This window comes from Ammodytes marinus (genome assembly GCF_949987685.1).
Source record: "Ammodytes marinus genome assembly, chromosome: 1".
Classification (NCBI taxonomy): Eukaryota; Metazoa; Chordata; class Actinopteri; order Uranoscopiformes; family Ammodytidae; genus Ammodytes; species Ammodytes marinus.
In genome coordinates, this window is record NC_137230.1 from 7,302,054 (window position 1) to 7,327,398 (window position 25,345).

The 25,345-nt window shown below is 39.7% G+C and overlaps 1 protein-coding gene across 1 annotated transcript; it reads right to left on the bottom strand.

Annotated features, from left to right (window-relative positions):
- Positions 1-1,330: 1,330 nt before the first annotated feature.
- On the bottom strand, positions 1,331-24,595 carry adgrg1 (adhesion G protein-coupled receptor G1). Its single transcript, XM_080033272.1, has 15 exons — positions 24,243-24,595; positions 13,929-14,001; positions 11,668-11,933; positions 11,088-11,274; positions 10,789-10,834; positions 10,437-10,551; positions 8,196-8,315; positions 7,854-7,970; positions 7,158-7,200; positions 6,933-7,039; positions 6,532-6,647; positions 5,858-6,120; positions 5,663-5,762; positions 4,816-5,090; positions 1,331-2,805 (listed from the first exon to the last, which is right to left on the bottom strand). Exons 2-15 carry the CDS (start codon positions 13,990-13,992, stop codon positions 2,675-2,677), a joined length of 1,950 nt encoding a protein of 649 aa, XP_079889398.1. The 5' UTR covers positions 13,993-14,001; positions 24,243-24,595; the 3' UTR covers positions 1,331-2,674.
- Positions 24,596-25,345: the final 750 nt, after the last annotated feature.

Genomic DNA, 25,345 nt, shown 5'->3' on the forward strand with positions numbered 1-25,345 from the left:
ACACTATTATATTATCTCTATTTTTTTAAACAACATTGTCTAGGCTACATAAGACGCAGTATACATTTTAGTTATTAACTGAGCCTATATCACAAGCCTGAGATCAGAAAAAAAGTTAAGTGCCAAGTAATAATAAAAAAAGAGAAAAAACGTATACAAATCATAGATAGTAAATAATAGATACAAATGAATAGAAGAAAAAGACAAAAAAGCAATATCACACTCTTCTTGTCATATTGCTTCATACAAATTCTCCATAAAATGAATTATGAATGGGGCATAGGATCATAACATTGCGTTGTGCCACTTCCTTTATTGATTAAGTGGCTAAGATCACTGGGTAAGTGAGATATCAGCAGCTGCCACATACAATAGTGATACAATTGTTCTTGTTTCCTTTTACATTGGCACTTACTGAGTCTAAGTTATTTCTTTACCATACCATTGCTGAACATTTTAGTATTTGAGGTGTTGTTCTGTGTAGTCTTTTAAGTAGGCTACTACTCATGTTCTTATATCTGTATAACAAATCAACTGTGTGTGATTTATCTATCTGTCAGCTTGATGTTAAACCTAGTCGCTGCCAGTGTGTGAAATTCAGACACATCATTAGAGGGGTCCTGTTAGGAACACGGGGCAGTGGGGGGTTAAGTGTGTCTGCCATTATCATGTTAGTGACGCACACACACACACACACACACACGTGCGTAAGTTGGGTTCTCTTCTCCCAGAGCATTACAAAACTACACCAATGCACTGGCATGTTCACGAATACAGGAGCCATGGTCGTATCTTAATGCCAAAGGCTGCAGGAAGCTGGGATGTGCTAGTCTGTGGGTCAGTGTGCGCACTTTGGAAATGAAAAGTTAGGGGAAGAAAAGGATCTAAAAACATAGAATGAAACCTCTTTTTATTTTACATTATTGTGCTCTGTGACTATGGTTGGAAAGGCACAGAAAAGAGGGTCACTGTCTGCATTGGCTGGCAGAGGACAAACAAGTTAGGTCAGAGTTATAAAAAGAAACAACAACAAAAATATGCTGTTGTAATTTGTTCTTGTATCTGTTAGGTCTTCCCAGACAGCACTGAGAATGAAGACCTTGGGAAATAGACATTGAGAACAGACACATTGAGAAATCCAATGGAAAACAAGCTGGTTTTTTTTGGAGAGAACAACAAATGCGTAACCCCCAGGGAGGAAGCACAACACAGGCCAAGATAAGAAGGAGGGGTGACTGATCCGGAAGACAGCAGCAGGCCTCCAATGTGCTTACTGTGCACCAGTGAACACTCAACAACACACACAGCCACTAGTTCTTTATAACCAGAAGATTTTTTTTTATTACAGTAGTATGCTCTATATACAGCCACAATAACTCAAATATACACAATCATTTGAGTGACATGAAATTTCACTTAAGAAAAGCAAAAAACAAATAAAAAAAGTGCAAATATCACAGTATCCAAAAACTCACTTCTGCTGGAGAGATGAAGAAAATTTCTACTTACCAAAACTTTAAAAAACTTTCTCTTCTAAAACAGAGGACATTCTGCCAACTAAACATATGAAATTTAAACACCTTTTGGTCCACTTTGAAGATAAAGACCTCATCATTATTATACTTAAATAGTTTGACTGAATGCCTGAATACAGTCTTGAAATCATATGGAATTATCCGTGTTTGTGATCTAAACATCCAGCTATTATTATTATACAACGCATACTGTACTGTATATAAAATGTTTTCTATGATACAAATTGAAACGGTACAAAAGAGATTTCACTGAGGTCCTATAAAACAATATAACTCTAAAGTGCTACTTTACAAGAAAATTAGCTATAAAAAAACTAACGCTTACGCTGTACAAAATTGAAAATAAAAAAGCTTATCTAAGGTTCAAGGATTCAATAATATTTAACATACATTTCTTTATATGCAACATAATACAAATCACAGCGCTGTAATCATTTAACCTCCCCATGTATTCCTTTTCTGGAAACAAAGTGTACATTTAGTCCAGTTTAAAATCTCAAATAAATTCTGTCCCTTCTATAACTAGAGCCAGTCTAGTTATTCTAGTTATTATTATACACATACAGGCTCCAGGCCTGAATTATGACTTCCTGAGTGATGGTGGCATTTTTTCTCCACCGTCCCAGAGGAGGAAAATCAGCAAATCGGATTAATGTACTTTTATTTATCCTGTTTTGACTGCAAAATGGATGGAATTGAGATTACATAAAAACACACTTCCAGCAAGCAATCTCCAGTCAGTATTGTGTTGATTAGAGTTACAACGGTAACTCTAATCAAGGAAATTGTCACAAACTGCATTTGACTAAAAATCTTGATGAAGAAAAATTTGAAGGGTGGTTGATTTGGTGGTAGTACCAGTGCTGACATACCATTTCACCATCACTACACCTACAGTAATACTGATGTACACTGTATAAACATGGTGTATAAATTTGAGGCGTAGGATGTAGTTCTTCCCTTTCACAGCAGTTACCTGACAAACTGACATTTCAGCCAGAGAAACTGTAAATCTAAGATATCGCGGAACATGCATTTCTCCACTATGTCGTTGTTTCTTTGATAATACGATTAGTATAATTTACATTAAAAAAGCTTGACTTTGATTTATGAGCAGCCATCTTTGTAGTCCATGTATCTTAGCTCTTCTCCTGGGGCTGTAGCATGTGTTGTCTGGTGGATCCCGTGCTGCTGCTGCCTAGAGAGGAGCCACCACCCGCCTGTTTCTTCATCCAGTCCAACATGTAGAACCGCAGCATCAAGAAGAAGCCTGGGGGAACACACAACAAATCTATCATTCTTTTGATTTCTTTATTATCTATTTTTTTTTTTCTGGATCACTGGGCCAAAAGACCATGCAATAAATGGAAGGCACAGACACGCCACGGCAGGTCTCAAATACACAAGTACATTTACTTATGTGATTAAAGTCTGACTCAACTTCAGGTTACTCAAATAAAAATATATATACATTTGACCACAGGATATTGTCACTTGTACATTATTTTTTGCATACTTGGAAGTGCACTGTAACGATGTGAAATCTAAATAAAGAATAAACTCCGCTGGCTTCATGAACTTTCACAGGATGTGTGTATGTGTATTACGCATGTTTTCATTGAGTCAACTGAACAAGGCTGTGAGCATTTTAGCAACATTTCAGTGTTGCTATGTAGATGGTGGGAATGTTTGCCAGGCAGTGATCCCTGCTTTTAGTCCTGAGTGAGGCAACTTTGTTACAGCGCAAAACTGTAGCCTTGGTTTGAGTTGTTTACACAGAACCAAGAGTGTACTCTCTGCAGCCATCTATATATACTGTATATATATTTATATACTCCAGACTGTACACATATACGATCTGCTATAAATACACAACTTTCTAGTGCCTGTATATACAGTGCTAAAGGTTTTAGTTGTGATACGTGAGGAGGAGAGAAGTTATCGTCTAAGAATTATTTTTGGCATGAATTAGATTAAATAAATAATCTATAATTTTGGGAAATATGCTTATTTGATTCTAGGTGAAAATATTGATACTACCACTACATCTATCAATATCTATCAGCTAAAACTACATCCCCAGACAGGAAATCCACTGCCACGTAATGCCCCGTAAAACCACAACATGACGTTTAGAACATTTTACGCCCAATGTAACAGAATAGTGTTAATTAGTGAGCCTTAGAGGGGTTGGCAGGTGGATGATATAACCTATGGACAGACTACTTTAGTGTATCTTAAGCCCTGTTAAGATACACTAAAGATTGACAAGACAGTGAATACAGTTCCCTAATATGTCTAACCATTTATTTACATACTCTGTGTACGTTTTTGACACAAAGTAAGATAAAATAATAAAACCTTCTATCATTGGAACGACTCTGAATATAAGGCCATGCATACTCTAGCTGTATGCCTAAACCGTCAGTTGGTACAAGTATAATTCTAGTGCCAAACTAATGTGCAGCAAATACAGGGTTAATAAGTTGAGTGTTTGGACCTGAATCAAAACAAGTGTTCTGCATAACGGAGGAAACAGCTTTGTATCAGATAGGCACCAATACCACAAGGTCTTGATTAACCACAGCCCTTCCCACACTGATACAATGGACCACTGGCGTCCAAATACACACTCAGCAATCTCTCAGGCAACAATGAAAATAGCCTTGTCCAAAGACGGACTATGAATAGTTAAACCTTGAGTGAAGGTGGCAATAATGCAGTGAATCTACCCAAACATGTAATGTGTTGTGGTTTACTTCAAGTTTAATATCATCCGGAGCAGTATATATGTTTGTAGTATAAAGTCTGGTCCCATTGTTTAAAGTAGGAGTCAGTGATTCTGGAGAATGCTTGTTGTCTTATAACTTTTTTGTCAAAATCAATGAAAATCTCCCCACGATCCGCTACCTGTCCACTGTGTGTGCACTGAAAAAAAATCCAGTGTTGTTAATACACATCATAGGCTATATGTAAAAGTGTATGCTGCTAGCTATGGTGGCTCACCTTTGTTTACATACTAGTTTACAGAGCCTAGGCTGAGTATTAACACCAGATCTTTTTTTTAACACTCACACAGTACAGAGAGGAAGATGATCGTGACGAGATAGTCACAGATTTTTGGACCAAAAAGTGAGTTTGACAACAGATCAGAGAATCTGAATCTCCAGAATGGCTGACTCCACCTTGAATGCCATACTATACACAAGTCCCTGTTGTGATTGTTCTGTGGTAGAAGTGTGCATGTGCTGAAGTGGCACAGTAACCTGGAAGCACTGACCTTGGAAAGAGTTGAGGATGGTGGAGAGGAAGTGGACGATGTCAACGAGAGGTCCGTAGTCTATGAAGGTGAGACCCCATGTGGTCCCAAACAGACAGCTGAGGCCCCAGATACTGAGGAAAGCCACACGGTTCTGCCTCCATTCATCTCTGGTGCGGATCTTCCTATAGACCAGGAAGAGCATCACCACGCCAGAGGAGACCAGCATGGCCATGAGGGTCAGGTTGGTGAAATAGTGAGCCAGCAAGGCCTTGGGGGTATCCAGCATCCAGCACCTGCAAACAACACACAGAGTAGTCAGTGGGAGATACAAATTATCCCAAACAGGACTAATAAAATGCCTCGTTTTCTGAAGCCAAGATTACATTACTCCTCTGCTAAAGACATATGTCAAAACATGGGCTGTGAGACATTGTGAACTATGCCTCATTTCCACTGAGCAGCACAGGTAGGTTTGGCACGGTGCGGTTTGGCAGGGCACAGTTTGGCAAGGCACGGTAACCATAGATCTGGCTTGCGTTTCCACTGCCGACAGAACCCTTACACTCTTGCCAAGGGGACTACACACAGCGGTTTATCTCTCACACAGAAATGATTCCGTCGACTGGAGTGTGTAGCTCCACCCTTTGGACTGTTTGGTAGCCCAAGGAAAGAGTGACAAAAATAGGTGGGGCTCAGCTCACTTATCTTGATAACATTCCCAACTTTTGACAGTGGAAATAAACGCATATAAATGCGTGCTGAGCCGCAATGAACCGCTCAGTGGATATGAGGCTCAACTGTGCCTGGATGTTGTACATTATCCAGGCATCGCTATTAATATCTTTGCCCAAGTCATCTTGCTTACATCCGATAAGGATTGTTTAGGTCATCGCTTGGCACCACCTCTCTCACTCCATAAATGTCGCCTACTGCAGCCAGGATGGTGATGGGAACAGCAGGGAGAACTGGAAAAGAATGATCAAAGTGTGTACGTTAATATCAGCTTCAACTAAATGTACCACTAAGCAAAAGTTTTTTCTCCAAATGTTTTTTTTCTCACCGAAGCCGACCAGGTTCCACACATGGGCCTTTGGGGAGGGGCTGAAGACCATGTGGACCAACCAGAAGGTGTGGAAGATTTCTATGCCCATCCAGGTGAAGGAGCTGAGCAGGCTGTAGTGGAGGGCCGCCCCCACCCACAGACACACACCCTGCCCGCCCACGTTGGCCAGCACCCCAGTGAGGAAAAACAGCAGGTTGAGGAAGACCAGAGAGACAGCCAAGCCCAAGTGGATGGGTATGGACTGCTCCTTAGATCGCCCGCTACAGGGAGAGTGGGTTAGAAATGAGTAGGTTACTACATCTTTAAAGCCCACTGTAAACCCTATCTAATGTGGGGAGTTAGTTGCATGATAGTAAGCCTCTGAAAAGAGTTAGACATATTTATAAATCCAAATGAAAGATATTGACATTTAAGTTTGATACACTTTACAGAAATTTGGTTTAGATGATGCGGGCTATGCCCTGGATTTTATTACACAATAGGTATTTTGAACCAATCACGGCAGTTCTCTGTCCAAACATTCTTTAAAAACCATTACTGTTGCCATGGCGGCCTGTAAAACCTTTTGTCATATATGAATTTTTAATATTTTAGGTCAGGTTTCTAGAGGCTTTAAACTATATATTTATTGTCTTTGATAAACTACATCCGCCATTTAAAAGCAGTATTACCTTTTCCTGCAGAGAAAAATGATGAGAGCCACACAGCTGATCACAGACACAGCGCAGCCCAGAGATGTAATGGCGGTCAGGGCCAGGAGGTGGCGCACAGGTCGAGGCTTTAGTTGCTGTGAATGGACACAGAGTCAATGATGAGCAGAGAGACAGGGCCTTTAGACACTCCAATAACAATGTTTGTTTTTTGTTTTCTATTATAATTGTTGTAGTTTCCTTCACTATAAATTGATATGTGTCATGGTGTCTGTGTAAAATCGTTTTTAGCTGCTGGTTTGTGTAGGTAGATTGTATGTTAATAATGTTGAGAACAAACATTCTCCTCCATTATCTTACTTCCTCTCTCTCTTTCTTGTATGTTTGTTTCTTGCTCAAAGAATACCACTGCATGTTCTCACCACTAGCACACTGAAGTAGGTCAGGTGGTTACACAGGCACTCGGTGTGTTTGGAACCGACCGCTTTCGTCTCACATCCATCCGCCAGCCAGTTGACGTGCAGCGGATCTGCGCAAAGAATATACAGTTTTAGGCATGCTCAATTATCATCAGTAGGAGTGGTAAATAAATATTGAAATGTAGATATGTGTTCAATAAATAATGCTGTTTATAAAAGGGTTCCAACCTTTCCTGGTGTCCCATGAAACACACTTCCTTAAATGTGTTTTCTGAAATAAAGAGAGATCGACATGAGCTGTAACCTTATCCAATTAAAAGGCTGCACATTTTTACTCATTAGAAAAAATACGTTTCAGGTAGTTTTGAAGTGAAGGCACCATACATCATGTAAAATATGAAGCATTTTTTCACATAACAGTTAAAGTGTCACAAGTCGGAGTCTAATGTTATGATACAGATGAGTTATGACACTAAACAGACTGTACAGTATATTAGTGCATAACAGGCACTGTCTGTTTTCGCAAGATCTGAGGTAGAAAGAAGTGGTTCAAGTGGTTTCCCAGTGTTCTCTGTGTTCACAAAGCAGACGTCAGAAAACTGAAGAGGAGCTTTTTGTTTTTCTCAACAGCATCCGCAAAGCAACATTTGACACGTCGACGTGTTTAATGGCACATTGAGGTGACAACAGATTATTGGTTCTGTTGTGTCTCAGTTTAAGAGATCAGTCACTCAGTATTGGATCTGCATTCATTCAGGAATAACAATAATAATATATAACCAAATAATTTAGTAACTGTTTGTAGCAAATAATACTACATACCTCTAGTATATTATTTTAAATGAACTTAATAATACAATTTGGAAGTAAAGATTTGGACAACATAGAGTAGACAATTGAGTGCACTGATGTAGGCAAACGTACAGGTATCTTATCGTGGTGAAAGCCTATCCTGATTGGCTCTGACAGATCAGCGATGACCTCGTTTTCCACAGTGATTTCCACCACATCATCAATAATCCTGATCTCATTGTGACCCTCCTGCAACACAGACACAGACACAGAGACAGACACACACACACACACACACACACACACGCACACACACACACATCCATCTTTAACTGTCTTATATGATACAGCCGACATATCAATGCACTGGAGAACACAAGTAGTTCAGTCTTTGAAGCATTCATGTCAGTAGAAATTAAGTATTATTTGTGAGTGTAACCTAGATCAAGACCAATGAGGCAAACAGAGCCTTACCTGGAACAAGGAGTTGTCTTTGTGGAAAGTGCATTCTACTTTGCTGGTCTTTTTTGCAGCTTGTTTTAGAGCTGGTGGGATCTGGACAGTGATAGTGGGCTCAGTGGTAACGGATGTGGCCTGGAAAACAGAATATATATACAGGGAAAAGGACTTTAGAGGCAATACATGAAAAATGAACAGGAAAGACACACGCCAATAATTAATCGTATCAGTATCAAATCATATGGATTTCACATACAAACTGAATGTTTTCACTTTCTCAAATGTTGACTCAAATCATTGACATGACGGCCTTGCTGCCCTGTTTTTGAATATGCATCACCACTCCATACTGTACACAGTTGTAATCAGTAGACCTGCATGTGAATTGCTGGGTACTTACACAAATGGACTTATTTTAGAATAGTTTGGAGGAAAAATGTCAGTTTTCAAAGTCTGTCCTCTACTTGTTGGTAAAATACTGCTATCCTCCACTTTCATGTGGCTAACCTCCCACCTACTTTCTCACATAATCACCACCAACCTCCACTTGAATGAAAACGTTCACAGTTACTCATTGACTGGGTTAAAAACCGGCTATAAAGCAAACCCCTGATTAAAGGTGGACACCGACAGTCTAAGGGTTGGATCAGCCCTCTCAGTTGAGCTGTATTCTATTTTGGAGCAGAGACAAGTAAATGCAATACCTGGCAATGACTTCTTCAACTGAATTAGACGATATGTCAATTCATTGAGCCTTTAATCCCTTGAATGCATGCTAACTTGCATAACTTATGATTACATATTACTGTTTCTGTTTGTGTGTCCAGGAAATGTGCTTGGTTTTGAATATGCAGCCAAAAGTACACTATGTGTCTGTGTCTAGACCAGAATGTAGGTAGTAACACATGACCTGAAGAAATTCAAATCAAATCTGAAGTACAGAGTTTATTCCTGAACCACAAGACATCCGTTTATATGATTCCATGATATGAATGGACCTTGAGGGTAAACAGTTTTTCTATGGTTGTTTCCTAGATCAAAAATGAACTCTGAAACTGAACTTTTACACCAATATGGACACAAAGTCCTTAATGTGCTCAATTTGAGCATCTACAATTCCATGAAAACTGAGCAAACTGATGACGATCACACTATATAGGGGAGAGCGGGGTAAATAGGCACACTTTTTACTCTAGTGAGAATTGCTCATCACCTAAACATCTTTCAATAGTCATTCCTACATTAAATTGAAGCTTAAGGTGTTGGCTTGAAATGTGTACACCTCACTTTTTCTATCTTATTGTAATAAAGAAGAAATTAATCGTCAAAGACACCCTTATACATTGTGACAACCAACCCCATCAAGGGGTCGGTTGTCACACACTATGGGGTTGTTTGTCACAATGTTATCTTAATGGGAATAATCTTAAAAAGAAGACGAGAAAGCACAACAAAATTTGAACGTGTAATTGCATTGTCAAGTTGACAAATAGGCCTACATAACTTACATAACTTGGCAGCTGGTCTAGTTTGGGATGCACTGGGTTGTTTTGATTTTGTTGCCCTTTTTTCTTTTGCATGCTAGCTGCCTTTTCCTGCTCTATTCTCTCCTTCTCTGGGGTGTCAGTGAGGACACAGCTTGACAATTTATTTCGTTATTGTGTTCCTTTTCTGGCTGCAGCCTTTGGATAACATGTGACAACCAACCCCCCAAAAAATGTGACGACCAACCCCAACTTGAATTTCTTGCTAGCATCAAGGCCAACAACCATCTGACAACTAATTAGCTTGCTAACCCACAATCTAAACTATAGTTTACCCTTCACACTTTTTATGGGTAACAAGTGTTTTGTTATAAACCCATTGTGTAAAAGCCTAGAAGAAAAATACTGAGGAGCTAAATATTTTCAATTTGACATGAAAAACACAAACAGTCCTCTCACCTCAAATTCAGCAGTCTAACTCCAAGGAAGACTATGTAGGTGACCTCTGACCCCAATTGTGGATATTTACATACCAAAATTTCACAGACAGCGCCTTCTGGTTCCGAGATATAACGATTGTGACAACCAACCCGTGTGACAATTTACCCCGTTCTCCCCTACTGTATATGTTTGAAAGATCCAGACAAGTTGCGCAAGGTACTTTGTGATTAGATGTTTTATTTGTTGCAGATATCAAAGTAAATATTGCTTTAACTTCTACTATCCTTCTAAATGTGAACATAAGAACCTCTTTATTGTGTGTTTTTCTTACAGGTGATGTGATGTTGGCGCCTCTGAAATCTCCCTTCATGTCCACCTCAGAGCTGTGAGCACAGGGATGGTCAACCTTCCCTGTAGACTTGGACCCCATCACTGCGTTGCCAGTTCTAGACACACACACATCACCATGACATTCAGTTAATAACTGTGGTTTCAGAAGGCCTGTTAAAAGAAGTATAAAGAGTAGCTTCCTGTTTGTATCCAGAGCTAATGCAGTTGATTACATAAAGCTTCACAACATTGGGCTTGGCCATTTGGATGAAGGTAAACAAGGGATGTTGACAAAAACACCCAGCATATGTGAGGGAGCATTTCAGAGGAAAAAAAGAGAGAGAGGAAATTACATGTTGACTTTGGTGGATCCCTGGATGGCTTGATCACATAACTTTTCTGCAAAAAAAAGACGTTTACATGTTAAACTCTAAACTCTGGCACCTAAACACAAATCTGAGGCACAAGTCCATTTTGTATCATCTTTTGATTTTTAGTTGAATTATGATTTGAGCCTTTTTATTTGAAGTAATCCTGCTACGTTATATATCGTTTGACTTGTTAACATGTTAACTATCGATGTGGACAATCTGATTTATTAGCTAAATAAACAGTAGGCTATATTATAGACAAACAATGCATTCTGCCTTACTGCAGTCAGTGGGCTCTCCTGTGAAGTTGTAGGCTGTCATTATTTTGCTGGTGATGACATCACTTCTGGCCCGTCCATTGACGATGCCGTAGTGTGCTACTGGTTTGTTGGCGGCATGAGACAGATCAGTGCAGCAGGAGCCGTGCATGCTGCTGGGCTTACACAGAGTGAAGTTCTCTTCTCTGACCTGGACCACGTAATAAGACATCAACGACAATTCTCATCAGCTAGGAATTAATTTAGCATATGGTACACACTGCCCACAGCTTTTTGTTTATTATTTTTTTTACTTGATACTATTACGAGTCTTACACATTTAAGTAATATGCATTTTAGCATGACACAATAGTACCTCACTTTCAAAGTGTAGACCGAAAAGAAAAAAATTAGATGTTTGGAAAGTTTTGTTTTCACACCCTCAATTTGATAGACCGACATGCTCTCACATTGAGCCAGTTTTAAAAATGCAACACAATGCACTTCTCTAATGCATTATGTCCATGTTATTGAGCCAGATAGAGTGAAAAATGATCTGGGGTATATTTATTTTTTAAATGTGCATTTCTTGTTTGTGATTTACCTGCAGCTTGAGTTGGTCCAGCAGTGGCTCCCAGTACAGACAGAATGGACTGTCATTTTCTTCATAGAGCCCAGACTGTGTGAGGAGAATGTCCTCTGCCTGCCTGCACTTGGCAGTGATCTGCCCGGTGATGGACAGGGAGCTCTCGTTGGCTGAGATTAAGATCCCTTTACAGCCTGGGGAGAGGTTGTAGTTCAGGCTCAAGGAGGCCCTGCCATGGCGCCAGGTGCCACAGAAGTGCAACTCCAGATCATTTTCACTTGAACCTGAAAGAGACAAAAGTAGGCACACACTGAAGGATCGGCATATGGTTTTTCCTGGTATTAATTAACATAGATCAGCTAACTGCACATTAAAGTTTTGGATGCAATACTGAAACAAACAATGGAGTATTACAAACTAATTCATGGCCACACAGACAGGCTTACACTACATACAATGTTCAGCACCAAAGTGATATGATCCAGTTCCGACTCAATTGTTTATTTCAAGTAACATTTTTGAGACCACTTTCGTAAGGGCTTAAATAATGGCTGATAATATGATACTAAACAGTATCATATTATGACTGATAAGACTGATATAGAAACACACATAGTAAGGCTGGTTAAGCATTACCCATTAACTATGTTATCCTATTTAACATCTTTAAATATGGCAGTAGGTTTGTTTACTGGACCTAACTGCTTACTTTAAATACATTATTTCAGGGGAATATGCAATGTAGGGTTAGGCTATAAATAGAAAACATGACATTGCATAAACAGGGTTGTGTTTGAACTGCTTTTGGAACTGGACACAAGTGATAGCAAAAATATGCCCTTCTAAAACATTTATTACCGGCTTTATTGCTACTGTTGTCCATTGAAATACAGCTGCCATATTGGACCCATGGCTTAGCTTAGTAAAAGTATGTTTTTCAAAGTGCTTAAATGCCGTGTTTAAAGCCGAAGCAAATGTCCCAAACACTAAGGCCATACTAAGGGGTAGCGCTGATGGTATAAGGGTGTTTTGTATTCACTACATAAGGTGTGATCTATGTTTTTTTTTAAATGAAGTACTACAGTGATAATTTATATCTGTTAATATATACTATTATATCAATATATATAAATAAATATCGAATGAATAGAAAATACGTAATACAATAACAAATATGATGTAGAATACTTTACGTCAGTTAAAGTGCAGGAAGATCATGAGAAACTGCAAGCTCTGTGTGTATGCATCGCTACATGACTGGGTTATTTTTGTGGTTTTGGCACTTCCTTTGTTGATCATTTAAGCGCAGCGTCCATAGTTTTGGGGCAAAGGTGCTAAGGTGTGACATCACAGTGGTTTTATGATGCAGAGCTAATATGTTACACACACACACACACACACACACACACACACACACACACACACACACACCTTCCTCAGAAAGAGGCAGAGCAGTGAAATGTTTTTGCAAACTACTGTGGATCGAACCGGCAACTACTATACCTGTAGTACGAGACAATCTAATGTTTTGTTTTTTTGTCTGTCAGAAAAGTTAATACTGGGTTTTTCACATGTGAGCAGATATTGAATATTGAAGCCAGTACTTTAGCTGCCCTATATCATTCTTCAGCTGCTCAGAAAGATGAATAAATCAGACCCAATGTTTACAAGTTCCAGCTTTACCTGACATGCAGCTCTGTGGTGTGTCAATGGGTGTACGAATGTGATGTTGTGGGTTTACTATGCTTAGCGTTGTAGACCACCGCCACACCAAGTTTGTGTACGCTCGCTAGAGTGGTGTGGTTAAAAGTACAAACCCTACTTATCAGGTTGATGTGAGCGATGTGGACTTGTAGTGCTATATCTATCTATCTATCTATCTATCTATCTATCTATCTATCTATCTATCTATCTATCTATCTATCTATCTATCTATCTATCTATCTATCTATCTGCACACATTATATCAACAGCGTGGTTTCACAAAGACTAAATTACTGCTTGTGCGAACACACTATGAAAATGAGGTTATTCATTGAACTTACTGTAACTACAACTTGGAACACTGTAATATCAGACTTTTTATTTTCACAAACGTGTAATGTTCCAAAACCTAATCAGATCATCTACACACCGTATGCTTGAAGTTTGGTTTCTATCTAAAAACCTTATGGTGAACAAAAGCTACAGTTTTTATCAATGAAGTTGTGAGAATGAATATGAGGCTAAAAGAGCTACTCAAATATCATTTTTTTAAATCCTTAGTGTGGTTATCTTACCTGTGGAGAAGAGGATGGCCAGGGTGAACGCAGCCGTCAGACTATCCATCAGTCGAGGCTCCATTGGTAACAACTGCAAGAGGGAAACAAAGTCAAAACAGGAAGACATTAAGAATATGAAGTTCAATTTTGCATAGTCAGTGAGTCATCAACAACAACAAAAAAAAACACTGAAAAAGCATTGTTAGCATTTGCTGCCAAATTACTGTAACACTGTAAAAGCCTAAATAAAATTCAATAAACACACAAGTACAGTGTATCCTTCTATGAGCAAACACATACTCTATGTTAAACAAAGTCACTATCTAGAGGTAGCACAGGTTTTGAATTTGACCTAATATATTTTCTCAATGATACTATTCTTATCCCGACGCCTGCTTTGTTATAGTCTCTTATCAATGCATACAAATGAGTCCAGGCTCAAAATACACACAGGCGCCTTTCTGAGCTGTTATCAATGGGAACAGTCTTCCCCTTTAACATGGCACACATGCCAACAGTTCACACTTTATATCACCCCGTCTCTCGCAACCAGCAAGTAAGGTTTTCTTCTTCCAAGGAAAAACATACTTTTGAAATGGACATCACTTTAGTGCTTTTCCCTGGTTTTTACAGACCCAAAGCACTTTATATTTTGTAAACATCCACCCAATCACACACATATGCATACACTGATAGCAGCAGCTACCACGCAGGGTGTAAGCTATCGGGAGCAATTTAGGGTTCAGTGTCGTGCCTAGGGACACTTCGACATGTGGCGGGGAGACGGGGTATCGAACCACCGACCCTGCAACCCAGTGGACGACCACCCTACCCACTTCACCACAGCCGCCCATACTGCAGACATTACAGTATTTAGAATTGTAAAGAAGACGATTTAGACTTCCTTAAAAAAACACCATTTTGCATCATATTAGACCAACTGAGAATCATGTGAGTGTAACCAGACAGACGTGTACAAATTAACCACACATACGCACACAAACAATTCTGTTCTGCTGAGTTATATCGCTTTCAATTTGACGCAAAGTCATCTCAGACAGTTTCCACACACACACACACACACACACACACACACACACACACACACACACACACACACACACACACACACACACACACACACACACACACACACACACACACACACACACTTTCAGCCAGCCTGGTGATCACTCACTTGCCACAGCGTTGGCACATTCACTCAACACTGTCACTCACACCTTACTATTTGAAATGACTGGCTCTTTGAGTGTGTGTAGGGTTACTGTACAGTGTGTATTCATGACAGGGAGAAGAACTTGTGTAGAGACGCAGACGCTGATCTTTGAGAGGAAACAGAAGAGCTGCGGTTGTCCTCACATGAAATAAGACAGACATAGTGAGCAGAGAGGAACATGCTTAACCACAGACACAGCAGAAAGGAAACAATGGAAAGAACAAGAAAAAAGACACATGATCACGTACGCTCAAACACACAGCTGATATACTGTAGGACACCACACAGACTGATATGGACACTTAAGCAATACCCATTAACAATGTTGTCCTAAGTGATGACAATTCAACACTTTCAATATGCTAGAAGCGTGCATATCATTTGGAAGTGAAACAGTAACAGGTATCAACAGCTTTCTGTAAATTAATTAATTCAATAAAATATAATGTAATAAGTAGGAAGCATGACATTGCACAAATAGGGATGTATTTTGGACCTGTATACTAAGACTAGTTGGAATTGGACACAAGTGAAGTCACTGTGTTGGGTGGCACAAGTAGCATACATATTCAGTACAGGCATAGCTCTCATCATGTTGAGGTCTTGAGGATAGCTTTAAGGCTTTAGAGGCTGAGCTAGTCTTAGAATGTACCAGTCAGACTAAAGATCTGGTTTTGGCTAGTTTCATAATGAAACATATAACAATCAAATATACAGTGATCTGCACAAATATGTCTTTCTGAAATATGTATTAAGGGGCTTTTCAGCTTCTGCTGTCAATAACAATAGAGCTGATTGATTGGACCCATGACTTGGCGTCATAGTATAAGTACTGTACATCGCTGTTACAATGCTTTAATTTTGTGTTTAAAGACAAACAAAATGTCATACCAAAATATCTTGATGCCAAACTGAGGGGAAAAGCTGATACGATAGTGTACCTTTTTTTGATGAGGGGGTTTTGTTGTCATTTCCTGTGCTTGTATGCAATATACAGTAATTCTGAATTCTGATTCACAGACACATTACATTTTCTGTTTCACATTGACTTAAGTGCATTGAATACTGTTAAATATATGTTGCGTAATATTTGGGGAAAATCCACCTGGCCAGTGTTCTAGTAATCTAATGACTTGTATATGACTCGTACAATAGAGTGTAAAGCTGCATTAAAGATGAATGAACTCTTTGGTATATTTACTGGCTGTTTATATACCATTTCATCCTAGGATATAATATTCTATCATATGATATATTATCAATCTATTAAACCATCTATTAAAAACAATCTATTCAACAAGAATAAAGATGACATAATGCTTTCACATCTGTTAATGTGCTAGCAGATCATGTGAAACTGCAACCACACTCTATGAATTGTTTGCTTTGTGGTTTAGGCACTTCCCTTATTTTTTATTTAAGCACAAGATTCATAGTTTTGGAGAAAAGGTGCTAAGGTGTGACTTCACAGTGGTTATATGATGCGGAAGTTATGTTATACACGCATACAGTCACATACACACCCTGTAGCAGAGAAGGGCAGAGAAATGAAATGATTTAGCTAAGGCTAGCGCTTGTTGCTTTGCAATCCTACACTGGCTCAATACGGTGAATCAAAAGTGCTGCTGGTTGCGATGGCAACGGAGGACGATTATGTTTTGATCATGTATCATAGCTGTTTTTAAGTTTTAGTTGTTCTGGTTGGTCAGGAGGATAATCCTTTCCCTAACTCCTGACATAAAGCATCATGGTTCCAGACCAGAGAAAGAGTTGGTCGTGCTCTGGAACCAGTTTTCCAGCAGAGAGACGGTTCTTTCACAGTGGAAATGCAAATAACTGTTCGCGATTGGCAAACCGGCTCCCAGCCAGCTCCCAAACTGCCTCATGCTGCTTTTACACAGTTCTGGTTTTGGCTCTGGTTCCATTCTGGAGTCTCAGAACCGGGGTATTTTCTGGTGAAGCAGCCTGTGTTCATAGCAGAACCAGACCTTTTATGCTCTCTTAACTTCTCCTGGAAGTTGGTTGATGACCAAATTGCCACCAAGCATTTAGATTCCTTGGCAGAACACTGCAGGTTTTTCTTTTTTGCTGACTTCATTTCACCCGGTTCAAAATTAGGTTCAATAACTGGTACAGCGTCTTGCCGGTGTGAAAGCCCACCAGTGGAAAAGGTGTATTCCAGGAGGTCCCTTTTTTCAGTTTCAAGGGTGTGCGCTCGCCACTGGTTTTAATGTGGTGTCAATGGATGTAAGACGGTCTACTACGATACTGAAGTGTGGTGTTGTTAACCGGTATGACCTACTTATCAGATACACTGAGCAATGTGGACAATACATATTAAGCACATCTCTCAGTCTTTATCAGTGGATGGAGTTGGCTTAGTTATCATGTTGGTTGTTAATTGTGTAATGTATCATATCATCATAGTGTTAGAACTGTAATAGTTTATCTGAATTAAAAAAAACTATTTATAGGTGCAACAGGCCAAACCTTTATCTACAGCAGGGGTGTCCAAACTTTTTTCACTGAGGAAAGCATTTAAATTATTTAAAAATTAAATCGGCCGCGGGCCAATAAAAAGTGGGCGGCCCGCGGGCCGCTGTTTGGACACCCCTGATCTACAGCAAGGGTACAAGTACCCTACTTTTGCACAGTCCATTTGAACCACTACCCTGCTGCTTCATCAGTCAGCTCAGCTAATGTTGTTCTCTACACATCTACACTAAGACAAAATGGAGACAACTATTAGCTAGCATGTATGTCACTCGAGTAAGGCAGCTGAGGATCAGTGAATAACATTCACTAAATACAAACAGTATTTTAGGATTGGAATACACATTATAATTTATTATAATCCAGATTAATAATAAAAATGTATGTGTTCTCAAACTAGATTTTTTAAAAGTGACAGTGAATTCCTGATCAGCAATTTATTTATTGAGATTTATGACCAACTTCCTTTAGTTTTTAGACTTTTAGAGTACATTACAGTACATTTTCCTAGATTGTCCATGCCATTTTAAGCTCTGACACATTCATGGCCTTTTAAAAATTTGCAACAATATTATTATAAAAGCCCCTAGTAGTAACACATCATTGTATTGTTTAAATTTTTGGTAGAATTTTTTCAAAGTAAAATACAATTTAGACTGAACCAGGAGGAGTAAACTTATATATTGTGTTTTTGGGGTGAAATGATGTCACAACACAGGATTCTACAACAGTCATTCAGCATCATACTGAAGTCACACACAGCATCAATGTGTGACTCACACTCACACACCAGCCTCCACAGGATCCCGCTCATACAGCTCTCTGCTCTCTGACGACAGACAAGCTTTTAGAAGAAGACATCTAGATGCACTGAGGCAAACAGTAAAGCAGTGTCACCCCCACTCACAGACTGAGCGCTACAGTGTGGACACACAGTGAACGTCTTAGTTCTCTAGAAATGTTTGAGAGCAAGCGAACGTGTCCCCCACAGACAACACAAAACTCTTCTGTGTATGCATGTGTGCAAATCTACGGTATGGCCTATATGACTGTCTGTAATTGCACACTTTCAATTTCAAAGTATTAACACTACGTAGAAATACACAGCATAGGGAACAGTGTTTGTATGTCTTAGTGCATTTCACATAAAGAGGGGCATTTCCTTTGAATTGTGTCTTGAAAAAAACAGAACGATTATTTACTCTTTCTCAGCTCAAATAACTAGATTCTCCCACGTTTTAACTTGCTGAATTGACATGACGACATGTAAAATAACTCTCTCTCTGCCCCCACACCCTCTCTATTGTCCCTGCACGGCGCCCAAGCACCAATTCAGTGCAAGAATTTCCCCTTTTCTTTCACTTCCCAGTGTGTGTGTGTGTGTGTGTGTGTGTGTGTGTGTGTGTGTGTGTGTGTGTGTGTGTGTGTGTGTGTGTGTGTCGTGTTTGTTCGTGTGAACTTTGTGAGGACCAGTTTGAGCTTTTTACTATCGGAGAGAGGACATTTTGCCTGGTCCTCGCCCTATTCAAAGGCCTGTTTGAGGGCTAAGACTTGATTTTAAGGTTTAGGTGAGAATTAGGTTTTGGTGAGGGTCAGGCATTTAGTTCAGGGGCCGTATTCACAAAACATTTTATCTTAGCGCTAAGAGTACTCCTAAGGAGCACTAAAAGTTCTTAGTAAGGAGTAATTTCTTAAAACCTATTCACAAAGCTGATAAGACCAACTTTTACTAAGGAATGGGAGGGACTCCTTAGCTAAGACTAGAGGGTGGTGTTGACCCTGTTGCTATGGATGATGTCATGTTCATACCTTCTATGCCCACAGTGATTGGCTGAGAGGGAATGAGAGCTAAGAGTGAATTTATGATGGAAACACTGTGGGAGATATCCATATCGTGTCGCTGTATTAAAGTAAAGAGTTTTTATATACAATTAATGACAAGTGACACTGATTTAACATGGAACCAAGATACTGCAGGGTTTCCCACACATTTGTTCACAATTAACCTACAATAGCGCCACATAGGTCTATTCATTTTAAATTTTACAATGATTTGAATCGGAAAAATGTCCTCATTGAACAGCTGCACGCCATGCACTCTCACTGTATTTCTCTCAATGGCGGACTATGCAGCAATAGTCAGACAGCGACAAACCAGGAAATTCACAATTTAGAAACAACAGCCGGCGAAATCGTACATGCGGAAGGAAAAAGGCGAGACACGCAACTATACAGTAGCGGATCTGTGGAACGGAGGAGTTGCTGCGAAGCGCCACATAGGCCTACTCTAGTAGGAAATTAAACCCAAACGTGACACCAACAGTAACTTTCAGTGCATCATAAACCCAAAGCAACTGGAGGAAAATTAACTTAATAAATATTTTTTTATAACAATATAATAAATATAAATGTGTCTATACTCTAAATATAAATATATTCTAAATATAGCTTTACTAAGATCATTAAACCCTTACAGCTATTAAAGGTACCTTTTATAAAGCTCACTAGCATTACATCTCTCCAAAACACCATCAAAGGGTTGTCTGTGATTTACTCTTAGTGACTTAGGAGTCCTCTCGAGGACTCCTAGCTTTTTATAGATTTAGGAGCTAGTTTTAGCGCTAAAATGCTTTGTGAATTACACTTATCTTAAAAAGTTAGGAGTCCTAAAATTAGGAGTGAAACGCCCCTTATTTTTGAGAGTTACTCCTAAATCAGCACGTTAGGACCTACTCTTAGCCTTAAAATGTTTTGTGAATACGGCCCCTGGTTGTTAAGGTTAGGGTAAGGGGCTAAGTGAATGCAACAAGTATCAACAAGTATTCTCACAAAGATACAAGTAGAAGAATGTGTGTGCGTATGTGTGTGATACATATAGATAGTATATAAATACCGAGAGGTACTATCCAAAATCAGCATAAATAGATGAGTGTGCAAGAAGCAGACTGGAACGCTGCTCACACGCCGTACACTTTTCATTCTCACTTTAATGTACAAAGGCAAACTCATTGTGAAACTTGTTGCCTCGATGCACTTAACACTCCTACACACACGTACACACACGCAGGTTGATATGGCCTTGATGTCTGAACATATGCATCCTGCAGCAAACCCAATCGTGTGTGAACGAGACAGGCCTCCATAACCCCCCCTGACCTTTCTGTCTGTCACTCTGTCACTCTTTCCAGTAAAATTTCCCATGTGTCTTCCCATCTCTGCATCATATAGGGGTCTGACTCACACTGTGGCACTCAGGCGAGCTGTGGCCTTTATTATTAATCATCTTCGCAAGTCTTTGTTTGTTGTTGAATGCACATTGGAATGACAGTCACAACAACGTGTGACCCAGACATCATACAAACATGAAAGACAGTGTAGGTAGTTTATCAACTCCTATCAGTCTGAGCCATTTAAAGATGCTAGCTGAAGCATTTTTATCTGAAACTCTAACCGCGCAAGGTAATTTCAGCAGGATGTTCAAGGCTGAGGGCGCTTTCACACCTGCCTTGTTAAGTGTGGTTGAATTGGTTAAGGCAGATGTGAACACTCAGATGAGGACCCAAACAACCAACCAGGTACGATTAAGTTGTGTTGAGAACAGTCGATGAATGTGATCATAATCATGTCCACTCCTAATTTTCAAAGTTTAACACTCTTATATTAACTGCTTGTGTTGAGCGTACTTCAACATGGTTAACGTACACTATACTTGCAGAACCTCAGCTTATCATCATTGCCAGCATAGTTGCCTTCGGTAAAGAGCTTTGAGCTCATAGCACCAAATAGGCACAGACTCATAGAGCTGCGTATGTCACATGGCTTAAGTTAAGATGGCAAAACTAGGGGTGTCAAATTAACGTTATTAACATTATTAACATTAATAATTTAATTTAATTAACATTAAATTAAATTAATGTTGTTTAGATGAGACGGGCTATTCTCTGGTTCTTATTACACAATAAGTATCTTGAACCAATCACAGCAGTTCTGTACCAAAAGTACGTTCTATAAAACCATGACTGTTGCCAAGGAGACTGTTAGATAACAGTTTTTTAACTAAGTTTAATAATCATTTTAATCTTATGACACCCAACCGTTATATCATATATTGATTTTGTATCATTTGAGACAGAGACTTAAAGATACAACTCACTGTACCTCAGATTTAAATTTAAAATCCTATGATACACATTACCTGTTTTCAGTCAAGTATACTGCAAATATACCTCTTCCTTACCTTGTCAAAGATTTTAAATAATCTGTAACTACCTTCCATGTCTGTCCTTCTAATGTTGTTGAATAAAAAACTGTCATTCCCCTAGGTTCAGCTAACAACAAAGCCCCCACACTTACAGTTTAGGATAGTCTGTGGGTTTGGACTCTGTCCTGGGAGAGTTTCAGCTTGCACTTGCCCCATCCTCTCTCTCTGCTAGCAGCAGCAGAGTGAAGGGGTAAAGAATGTGCACGGAAGAGTAATCCAAGGGACAAAAGCTGCTCTTTGTTGTCCGGCCTCAGACAACTGCAGAGCTGAAGTGACAGCGAAAAGAATAAAGGTCAAAGATCACTGAATGCTTTGGAGGCTATTTAAGCCAATGGGTAAAAGGCACATGCACACACACACACACACACACACACACACACACACACACACACACACACACACACACACACACACACACACACACACACACACACACACACACACACACACACACACACACACACACACACACACACACACACACACACAAACAGCTCTCAAAGTATAATTGTTAAATTTTTTAAGTTTACAAAAAAGAAACTCAGTCAAGTGCGCCTGAAAGTGACACACTAATCTCAGTGGTCAAGTGCATTTGTACTTTCGGCTAAAGGTGTTGCAGTGAGAAGCATGCACTGTGCAATGTTGTGAACTGCTGACAACATGGCTATTTGAGATAAGATGCAGGCTTGTTTCTCCTCGGTCACACACAATGCAAGAAGTGACTGCGTGCCAAGGCTGCTGTTCATTTACACCATGTTCAGGACTTGCGTGTGAAAGCAAGAGTTGTTCACAGTCATATTAGGCCTACTGAGTAGCTACTGAGGAAGCTTCAAGATACAATCTAATGGAATGTAAGAACTTAGTGGGACCTTTTTTCTTCTCAACGCAAAACAACACAACAAACACCCAGACGGAACTGTGTCAAAGAAGGAATGAGCATCAAAGTCCTCCGTTCACAGGCAGACACAGGTTTTCAAGATGAGGTGGAAGACAAGACGACGTAATGTGTCTGAGAGGGGAATGTTCCCTAGGCTACGTTTGTTTTGGGACCTTGCATTCTTTGCGATAGCGCTTGCTGGAGCGATACAGTGTGCAGTGCTGCGCCAGTGTGTGTGTGTGTGTGTGTGTGTGTGTGTGTGTGTTTCTCCTTTATCTGTATCTTCCAGTCTTTCTGTGAGGAAATTGGAGGAGCAGGTGGAATGCTGCAGATAGTTCCTTGGGGGCTATGAATAAATCAATAAAACAACACACACACACACACACACACACACACACACACACACACACACACACACACACACACACACACACACACACACACACACAGGCTTGAGCACGGACAATAGCCAGCCACGTTATTAGGCCTAAATCACCCCCATTGCAGTTTAAGGTGGTGTGGGTCAGGCGGTTCATATAGCCATCAGGGGCTTTCTTTTCCTCATTATCAAAAATGAACTGGGCACAAAGGAGAAGGGGTTCCTGCCATGAGTCACACATCCCGCTGCCATATTTGCATATGAAATGGAGTGTTCACATGTATTTCTCAAGACTCATTTGTTTGCTTTCGGTGTGTATCTATCTGATGAGTATGGGCTGTTTAAACTGACGCCATGCCCAGGTTTTTCACACTACTTTTTTTCTGTTTTCTTTTTTTACTTAGTGAAGTCTTTTGATTCATGCAACCAGGAAACCGCATGTTCACAGCTGTAAGAAGAGAATGGTAGTCCCTGCTGCCTGTCTCTGATGTCTGCCTTTCAACACCAGTATGAAGAACCCAGCATTTCTCAGGTTATGGGGGCAGAGGAAATATCACACTCGACTTGTCACAACCCAGTTAATGTTACTGTAAATAATTGCAAGGATGCCACACACACACACATACGCACACACGCACACGCACGCACACACACACACACACACAGTCAGACAGACAAAAGATTTTTGTTGTTGAAATACATGTGAAATAACTGATGAATAATATATCAACTGCAAACATTAGAGTGATGCAATGCAAGCCAGTCAATGTTGTCATGAATTATACATAGCTGGTACCTAGTACATTTAAAAATTTAAAAAAACGGTATCAAACATGCTCATTTAAATCATACCCATCAGATTCACCTCTACAGAATATGATCCGTAATAAATAGGCCTACTTTTTCTTAAGAAACCATTTTAACTAGCATCTTATCATCAACTGTAACACGGGGGTCACTAATGCAGGTGCTACTGCTAATGACTGTCAGGTTTAATTCAATTGTAAAACACTTTAGCCTAGCTTGTTTCCATAGCAATGTCATGATTGACGATAGTATTTATTTTTCCTTAGGGTTAAGCTTACCTTGAGCAGTTTCCCAGTGTCAGAAGTAGGCAACTGGTCCCCCCGTTGACTACAAGACTTTATAATGCTCCAAGGCTGCAGTTAAAACGTTCACCCACTGTTCCTCAAAAAGCTGGACCCCAAAAAAAATGAAAAATTACTTTAGGCGATGACAACCTGGGATGGACGCTCAAAAATATCCGAGTCAGGTTCACCCGGGGTAGAATTCAAAGTTTACTGGCGTTCACTTGCTGTTTCTCGGGCCATTTCTGACGAACTAAGACACATGTGAGACGGTCGGGGAAAAAAAAATTATATATGTTTTAAAGAAAGTACGAAAAAACAAGACTCCGTGCTGACGGTTAGAGCCTTCACACAGACTCCGCTCGTGAGAGACTCTCCAAGCCAGCGTGAGCAAGGTGTCTAGGCTGCGCTTCTGTCAATGAAGCTTCCGGTAATGACTTTTCAAAATACATCACTCAACGAAATAACCGTAATAAACAGGTACAATTTAGGCCTATGTATAACTAAGTTATGTAGAAATCTGCTCGCTTTTTCTACCTACATACTTAAATATTAATAACATTTAAAAAATCAGGGCACAACCAACAATGCAGTCTAAAAACAATACAATCAACTATTAAAATAATCAAACACTATAAGAAGACCAATCAAAACGCACAGAAATAAGACAAGTAAGACTAGCAATCTAGGGACAAGCATTGAGGATACGGGTCTAAGGGAAGGCAGAGAGAAACAGGGAGGTTTTAAGATTGGATTTATAAACTGCAAGACAGTCCAATCAAATGCCCTGATGGTTCCTGGGAGATGGTTGACTTACAGTAATCCTACAGACGTGGCCCCAGCGCTGAAAAAAAACAGTCAATGGTAATTTACCCTATTGCAAATGTTCTGGTAAAATCCTACTAATAGATAGGATACAACTGCATCAGATGTTCTTTTTTCTTTGAATGCTACTAGCCTACTGTAGCCTATGGTCACTGCACCTGAATGGGTGCTCATAGTGTCAGTTCCTCATTTAGCCAAGAGTAAAGCAATTCATTTACACATATTATTAAGCCAATTTAAGTAGGCTTTCGTCAGTGGCTTCTGTTTTGTGATTT